This window comes from Tachysurus vachellii, chromosome 2, assembly GCF_030014155.1.
Source record: "Tachysurus vachellii isolate PV-2020 chromosome 2, HZAU_Pvac_v1, whole genome shotgun sequence".
Lineage (NCBI taxonomy): Eukaryota > Metazoa > Chordata > Actinopteri > Siluriformes > Bagridae > Tachysurus > Tachysurus vachellii.
In genome coordinates this window covers 38,989,195-38,998,460 of record NC_083461.1, presented here as the reverse complement: position 1 = coordinate 38,998,460, position 9,266 = coordinate 38,989,195, and the positions used below count along the sequence as shown (strand labels likewise).

The window sequence follows — 9,266 nt, the reverse complement described above, 5'->3', positions numbered from 1 at the left end:
CAACTTTTTATTAATACACAGACCTTTATTAAATAGTGTGTGTGTGTGTGTGTGTGTGTGTGTGTGTGTGTATCTTTATATCTTTATTTACAATTATCTACATATACAATTATCTATATTTACATATCTTTATTTGTGTTATCTTAATTTGGATTGGAGTCTGTTCATATCTTTGTTTGCAGTGTGTGCAGGTTTTTCAGAGCTTATCTACTAAAGATAAGCTCTAAATGTTATATAATCATAGTTATATATATGTAGGTACATCTGTTTATATTTACATTTATATTTGCAGCTTGTTATATTACTGAGAAAGTATTAAAGTGTAAAATATTCTGTCGTGAATAGTTACGACTGAAGTAGTGGCAGTGGAATACAAAGACGCATAAAGGTTTTACTTTGGTGTTTGTCTGTGTTTTTAATCATGCAGTGCTGGAGGAGTCGAGGCTGTAGGAGGAGAGCCCATGCAGGTGGACGCAAGAAGCCATGCACACGTATACAGATACGGCCTGAAATACCCCTCTGTTGGTCACTGCATCATCATCAACAACAAGAACTTCCATAAGAGCACCGGTAACACTCCCTGCTGCAAACGCTGAGCTTCAGACTTCTCTGTCTCTTACACTCCCCCATCTGCATCACATTTCTGTCTTGTCAAATGCTTATGTGTGGTTTATATTTGATTAACATAATAATAAAAAAAATATTTATAAAGTGTCCTTATTTAGGCTGCTAATAACTCGAAATATGCACTAAATTCTGAACTAGGGAGCTGACTTTGTTCTGATCTTTATTTCACACTAAAAACAAGGCATGAATCAGCGCAATGGTACGGACGTCGACGCCGGAAACGCCATGAAGACTTTTAGGAAACTGGGCTACAAAGTGAAGGTGTTCAATGACCAGAGTGTAGCTCAGATCAAGAATCTTTTAACTGCAGGTAAACTCATGGGGTTGGGGTTCTTGCAGATGTGCTGAAACATGCACTGACGTCAAGGTCCTTATTCTGTTCAAGGACTTTTTCATTCTCAAAGGAGGCAATCCTTAATTTATTTTCTTTCCCTGTGTTTGTGTACGCTAGTTGCCAAGGATGACCACAGCCACTGTGCCTCATTTGTTTGCGTGTTGCTGAGTCACGGAGATGAGGGTGTGTTTTTTGGAACTGACGGTGCTTTGGAGCTGAAGGCCTTGACAAGTCTGTTCAGAGGAGACCGTTGCAGATCTCTAGTGGGCAAACCCAAACTCTTTTTCATTCAGGTGTGTGTGTAGGGAGGGGGAGCTGTGGGTGGGATATGGGGTTGGGGCACACATTGTGTTCATATCACACGGTCCCCACAAGGATATGATACATGCCAAATTTGGCCATGTAGGGACATTTGTCTTTCCCCAATAGCTAAAGGTTTTCCTTTTAAGAATAGAGTTATATTTAGTTTTAGGCATAGTATTATGTAGCAGCATTATTATCCCATCTGAAGTTCCTTGTAAGGAGAGTAAGACAAATCCTTGTGTTTTGTGTCATCAGGCCTGCCGAGGCACAGACCTGGACCCTGGTATTGAGGTCGACAGTGACACAGATAATTCGATGAAAATCCCAGTGGAGGCTGATTTCCTTTATGCATATTCTACAGCACCAGGTACAAATAAGGCCCTAAAAATGATGTCTTTTGTAATTTCTATACCTGAAAATGTCTAACTCCCAAACTGGCATATCTCTGCTGTAGGTTACTACTCATGGAGGAACACGATGACTGGCTCATGGTTCATGCAGTCTCTGTGTGAGATGCTGAGTAAATATGGCCAAGAGCTGGAGCTTATGCAGATTCTCACCCGCGTCAACTACAAGGTGGCACTGGATTTCGAGTCTGCATCCAACACGCCTGGGTTTCATGCCAAAAAGCAGATTCCCTGCATTGTGTCCATGCTCACCAAGGAGATGTACTTCACTCCCTGAATGCAAACACGTACTTGAGTAATGGGGATGAGGCCCCAACCAGGCATGTTTATTATTACTATTTATACGTATATAAGGTTAAAGGGGATCTGGTGTGGTGACCTGAAATCTCTTATTACTTTGGGAAATTTCATTGCACTCTGCTTTACTTTGGATATTATAAACGGCAACAACATAAAATCCGTTAAAATTCGGCTGTTTAATTTCCTTATCGGTTTTATTTTAATGTACGGCCATCCATCAATCAATTTCAGGGGACTGGATTATCCTCAGATTTCATTTCTTCTTCATTTTATCTTCATTCTCACACAAATTTCAGCCTTAATTTTTTTAAAAATAAAACTAAACAGGAAATAAAACTGACACAAGGTCTAATAACATTTTATAAACTGCATAAATGCTACTATCTTTTTGAAATAGTCTTTTCGGGATTATTACGGGGGTTCTAGTGGTCTATACTATACCTTTAAGGTGCTAGAGGTTTTGGGACGATTGCTACATCCAGATAACTTGAATGTTCAGCTAAATGGTCAAAATTTCACTTAACTTTCTGTCCCTAGTGGTCAGAGTTTGGGATGATGTTTTTTTTGTTGATGTTTTTTTCGACATATACGTATAGGATTCATTACAGAAATATTGGAGTTACTATTAGGCATTGTAAAATTATGTTTGTTATGGTGGATAAAGATATTTTTAGTTAGTTTTGTGTTTTTTGTTTTTTTATGACATTTTTCTGTGTGGTGTTACACTTTCACAGTAGGATCTTAAGCACAACGTTTTCTTAGTTGGTTTCTTCACATAATTGAAACCAAACGTAGACTGCATATACCAAAAAAAAACAACAATGAGTAATTTTGAGTAAGCAAAAAAATTTGTTATACCACAATACACAAGTGTGTTTTTACACACATCAACGACTGCCTTTTATCAACTACGCTTACTGTTATCCTGTTAAACCTGTGAGAACAAACTAATTGTTGTTAGGCAACTGACACAACAAACTTATAACTGAAGCTATTCTGTTACCTAGATAGCACATAAAGTAGTTATACAGACAACATAAAGGCAGGGTGACATTGAAAATAAAATTAAACAGATTTTTAAATGTAATGTACTTGACATTAACAGAAATGTGAGTTTTTAAGTATAATTTTTTTGATAAACACAAACCTATCTGTGGTTTTGTTAAGTAATACGTAAAGGAATAAGACAACACAATTTGGTCAAAAAATTGTCTTGTCAAAGCCTGAGACGGCAAGTCGTGAGGCAGTCGTTATTTTACCGCAGGGAGGTTTTTGAGGTTTATCCGGATTCTGTTACAAGTCTTCAGTTTACTCTTGTCAACACTCTAAAATATCCACATGGTCAGTCTGGGTTAAATATGTGTTTATTTCATTAGACCTGCATCCGAGCCATTATCCAATGCTTATATATGATGATATATTAAGTGAAAACATTTTTTATTATTTTTCGTTGTGTAGCATTTCATGTTGTTGTTTTTTTCCACAATGACTGAAAGGGAGTTGTTTGTAAGTCTGTGCTGTGCATGTATTGTTAGATGCTGAATATCATATAGTGAACCTGCAGCTTTATTCACCTGTATGAGAGTTTAAGTAACTTCTACTATCGTGATTATATGAAACCAGCTATTAAACAGGGCTTAACAAATCCAAATCAGGGAACTAGCAAATTTGGCAACTGTGTTTGTGTGGTTATAGTAATTGCACTAATATGAAGCTTTGGATTGAAGCTTCCTTTTTGCAAGAGCTGATAGTTCATGCATTTTGTCCTGGATTGTTTTTATACTTTCAATATGCTGTTTTGTGTTTATATAATCCATGGCATTTGATAATAATGATAATGATGATGAGCTGTAGCCCCTCAGCCAGTTGAATTTAATCAGGTACAGTAGTGTTTTTGAGGAACATGGCCTTAGAACAGCGGTGTCCAATCTTAACGGGAAAGGGCCGGTGTGGGTGCAGGTTTTCATTCCAACCAAGCAGAAGCCACACCAGAGCCTACTTTAAGCCAAGAACAACTAATTAAACAGGTGGACTCAGGTGTGGATTCTGCTTGGTTGGAATGAAAACCTGCACCCACACTGGCCATTTGTGGATATGATTGGACATCGCTGCCTTAGAACAATCAGACAAAACCTCAAGTGTACCTTCACTTTCCCATGTATCTTTGTACTGTATGGGTAATATGAGCCAAATTACCCCTACGGTTTAACCAGAAGGCAGTGTGAACATTTATAGTAGTGAATATTTATAGTAGTGAACATTTATAGTAGTAAACATTTATAGTAGTAGAACACCAGTCCCTGTGTTTGCTGTCACTTCCTAAGGATCTTTTTTGTACTGACTGTATTTGTTCTGTGTAAAAGAAAATTTACATGAAATAAATAATCTGAATTTCTGTCGTGCAATGGCTGATTTCTGTCATTCATTCATTCATTTTCTACCGCTTATCCGAACTACCTCGGGTCACGGGGAGCCTGTGCCTATCTCAGGCGTCATCTGGCATCAAGACAGGATACACCCTGGACGGAGTGCCAACCCATCACAGGGCACACACACACTCTCATTCACTCACGCAATCACACACTACGGACAATATTCCAGAGATGCCAATCAACCTACCATACGTCTTTGGACCGGGGGAGGAAACCGGAGTACCCGGAGGAAACCCCCGAGGCACGGGGAGAACATGCAAACTCCACACACACAAGGCGGAGGGGGGAATCGAACCCCCAACCCTGGAGGTGTGAGGCGAACGTGCTAACCACTAAGACACTGTGACCCCCTGATTTCTGTCAATTAATATAAAATTAAAATGTTCTACATTTGCAATGGTGGCCAGGTTTTGGCTAAATCCTGAAATTCACTATAGCATTGTAGATTTTAGAATACACTGGGCAACCAGTTCAGTAACCAGTTCATTCTTCACAATCAGGTGAATCAAAGAACCGAAGCAAAGATGCGATTCCTTCCTAAACGCGTGTACCTTGTCAGAGAAACTCGGCGTGGATGAATGTGGTAAGATTTTTTGTTGTTGTTTTTAAGACGTATTAGTTTTATTTTTTAATGTGTCCATTTCAAATGTAGCTTTTGTTTTTTATTTATATTTATTTTAGATAATTAGCGGGCTATATAAAGTAGTTTAGGGGGCACGGTGGCTTAGTGGTTAGCATGTTCGCCTCACACCTTCATGGTTGGGGGTTCGATTCCCGACTCCACCTTGTGTGTGTGGAGTTTGCATGTTCTAGCCGTGCCACGGGGGTTTCCTCCGGGTACTCCGGTTTCCTCCCCCAGTCCAAAGACATGCATGGTAGGTTGATTGGCATCTCTGGAAAATTGTCCCTAGTGTGTGATTGCGTGAGTGAATGAGAGTGTGTGTGTGCGCCCTGTGATGGGTTGGCACTCCGTCAAGGGTGTATCCTGCCTTGATGCCCGATGACGCCTGAGATAGGCACAGGCTCCCCGTGACCCGAGGTAGTTCGGATAAGCAGTAGAAAATGAATGAATGAAAGAATAAAGTAGTTAACCAAATATGTTATTGTTAGCAAAGGTGAGCTAGGTGGCTAATGTTTGCCACATTTTTGTTTCAACTGGGGTTTAGCCTTTAGAAACTCTTAAACTATGACAGTCAGGTGATATAAATGATGCTCATTTTCATGAATAAATAAATACAGCTTAAATATCTGTGATTTTTTTTCTATTGTTTAATTACGAAAAATCTCAGATCTGCAAGTCGACTCTCCAGTCACGTCACACAGCAGACGGATGCAACCGATTCTGATGAACGACACATCACTGCTCGGTACTTTACCTCAGTGATGATTAGGGTAAGAAAGTTTTTATACTGGGTGTAATAAAAAGAAATAGCTGTTAGATTAATTATTGATGTTTAGATGAGGAAAGAATTGGTCATTTCGGTGCACTTTTCCAAATTTTCCAAATTTCCAAAATAAGAGTTAATACAGAAAGTATTATATTACTGAATATTACTATATTACAGAAAGTTCTCTCAGAAAGTTCTCTCAGAAAGTATATTATCTGATGGTTGTTCATCCAATTCAGTTAAGTTCTCTCAGCATTATATTACGTGATGGTTGTTCATCCAATTCAGTTAAGTTCTCTCAGAAAGTTCTCTCAGAAAGTTCTCACAGAAAGTATTATATTATCTGATGATTGTTCATCCAATTCAGTTAAGTTCTCTCAGATAGTTCTCTCAGAAAGTTCTCTCAGAAAGTTCTCACAGAAAGTATTATATTATCTGATGATTGTTCATCCAATTCAGTTAAGTTCTCTCAGATAGTTCTCTCAGAAAGTTCTCTCAGAAAGTATTATATTATGTGATGGTTGTTCATCCATTTCAGTTTCACAACTCATTTGTGAAGAAGGTGAATTTTGTGCGAGTTGTTGCTTTTTTCTGTTGTGCTTTACCCAATTAAGTGGAGTTGTTTAATTCTTTAATGCTGGATTATCGTCACTAATCACTATTGTGATTAACATGCTATAATATATTTTTATCAAGTAACAAAATGAAATTAACCTTAATCCATGAACTAGTCTTGAAAGTTGGAAAGAAGGTTTTGGTATCTTGTGTAGGTTGAGATTTGGAGGATGGTTGTCATGTCAGGGAAATTAACCGTGTACCGAGTTCAAATGTGTCAAGATTTCAGATCCAATCTAATTTTAGCAAACTGCAGTTAAAATTGCCATATAACTAAATTTTCGGTCACTAAAAGCAAAGCTAAAGATCACTGGAAGCTGGAGATGTTTTTCATGTATCTCCACTGTATCAGTGTATTGGTGCTATTATTCATTCATTCATTCATCTTCTACCGCTTATTTGAACTTCCTCGGGTCACGGGGAGCCTGTGCCTATCTCAGGCGTCATCGGGCATCAAGGCAGGAAACACCCTGGACGGAGTGCCAACCCATCGCAGGGCACACACACACACACACACACACACACACACGGGACAATTTTTCCAGAGATGCCAATCAACCTACCATGCATGTCTTTGGACCGGGGGAGGAAACCGGAGTACCCAGAGGAAACCCCCGAGGCACGGGGAGAACATGCAAACTCCACACACACAAGGTGGAGGCGGGAATCGAACCCCGACCCTGGTGGTGTGAGGCGAACGTGCTAACCACTAAGCCACCGTGCCCCCTTGGTGCTATTATTATTAATAATAATAATCATAATCATAATCGTAATATTCTCACTCAGACGTTCATAAAGCCTGCTTAAAAACAAGGTAGGTGAGTAACTGAGGAAGATGCTTTAAAACTGTAGATTAAAATTGAATACAAACAAGCTAGATGTAATTTTTCATCTCTAAGAGCTCTGTTTTTATCCACTGTTATGATTTTCTTTAATTTATAAAATAATATACGTAAACAAGAGAACTCAACAACTAACATTACAGTTAAATTCTGTTTCCAAGTATATGCATAGATAAAATAAGCAATATCTAAAAGACAATGTTTAAAACGTTTAGGACACGAATGGAGCAGAAGCACTTTTTCAACAGTCCACAAGAGGGCGCAATTGATAAATAAACCCAAACAGTGCAAAAAACAAAAATGGATGTTGATAAAGTACATTTAATTTTTTTTATTTTTTTTAACTAAATTGCAATATTTTCTGTTGTATTTCTTCATTTTAGTAAATTTTACTTATGGAATAGATAAATGGAATATTATTCAACAAAATTTTAGTTGGAAAAAAAATGCACAGCGTGACTTACTCCTAATTACTCTTGTACCTAAACGCCAAAGAAACAGCGTTTAAGCTCAGAGTTATTAGGGTTGGGAACCGAGAACCGGTTCTTATTCAGATATCCTGGATCTTATTCAGAACCGGTTCTGTTTTTTAACAGGAACCGGAACCGTGCGGAATTTTCAAGATTCGGTTCCAAACGCGGTTCCGATGCGTTGACGGGCAAAGCGCTGGGAGCGGTCACTTTAAATAGCCATGTCTTACCTCATGAATATTCATTTGTTTACACTGTTTACAGTCACGCAACCAAATTAACGCAGTTTACCACAGAAATCAGTCACTCGCGCTGCTGTGCTGAGGTACACTTTGTGTTAAACATGTCTAAAAAAAAATCTAAATTGTGGATTTATTTCCAAAGCTACAACAATGAAGCAAATCTCCCCCCATCTGAGAGGGTTTTCTCCACAGCTGGAGATACAATAAGCCAGGAAAGGTCTCGTCTTCTCCTAGAGAAAGCAGACATGTTCATTTTTGTGAAGAAAAATTGCTGTTTTGCTAAGTTGTAATTCTGGATGTTAAATTTGATGTTGGATTTATTTAAATTTAAATTGATATGAATTGAAATGCTCTGTTTAAAATAGTGATAAACAATTCCATTTGTGTTATCAAAGTATTGTGCATTATTTTTCACATTTCTTCTATTATGAAATCGGAATCAGAACCGGGAATCGTAAGGCAGAACTGGAACCGGAATCGGAACCGGAAAATTTCTTTTGATACCCAACCCTAGGAGTTATTGGTCCAATCTGTGAAGATGCAGCCAATTTTACTTAAGACGCCAAGCCGCTTTTTTCAATTCAATTCAAGTTTATTTGTATAGCGCTTTTTACAATGGACATTGTCTCAAAGCAGCTTTACAGAACAAACATAGAGCAGAAGGTAAACATAAGGAGACGTATAAAGAATTAATATAAAAAAAATAATAAAAATTCTAATTAAAATTTTCCTTCTCGATAGGTGAGTAACGTTGGTTTTGCTTTGTTACACAGAACTAATATATGTCTTTGTCCTTTACATGATTATGCTTGTGTGTCATTTTTGTTTGTTTATCTACAATCGTATTGTTCTTCCCTTCAGCTATGATAAAGACACGTTTCTTTCCATTAGTTGCCTGGGTTACGTATGTATGTGTGGGCGGAGCTATCGATACAGGGGTGGGACCCATTTGGTTAGGGGCGTGTTTGTTTTGGTGATTTCAAATGTCGACATTGGCTTTCAAACTTCACAGACACCACCTTTAAGTGGCTCGATTCGCAACATTACTGACTAGGACTGGATTATATGAAACACAAGAACTATTCTTTCTGGATCTTTCTTCAAAAACATTTAGTGCATTGGTAATCTCTTGTACTGCAATTTTGTGATACGTTGATAATGTAGACTCTAGAGTAACTTACTACAGACTGATGCACTAGTTATATCATCCAAAGTCTAAATAGCCATTTCAGTAAGGCTTTAGTAAGTGTTTTGAGATGTACAATATATATATAATTTTATATATTATGGTATCGTGTCCATGTTG

General features: G+C 38.0%; 1 protein-coding gene across 2 annotated transcripts in view; it reads left to right on the top strand.

Moving 5' to 3' along the window:
- casp3a (caspase 3, apoptosis-related cysteine peptidase a) overlaps positions 1–4,376 on the top strand; it is a 5,169-nt gene extending 793 nt beyond the window's left edge. For both annotated transcript variants that reach the window (XM_060864649.1, XM_060864650.1), the window contains 5 exons: positions 428–570; positions 809–937; positions 1,079–1,254; positions 1,520–1,631; positions 1,719–4,376. In XM_060864649.1, coding sequence (XP_060720632.1) covers positions 428–570; positions 809–937; positions 1,079–1,254; positions 1,520–1,631; positions 1,719–1,948 — 790 coding nt within the window. In that variant the 3' untranslated portion in view covers positions 1,949–4,376. The remainder of the gene's footprint in view (positions 1–427; positions 571–808; positions 938–1,078; positions 1,255–1,519; positions 1,632–1,718) is intronic.
- Positions 4,377–9,266: the final 4,890 nt, after the last annotated feature.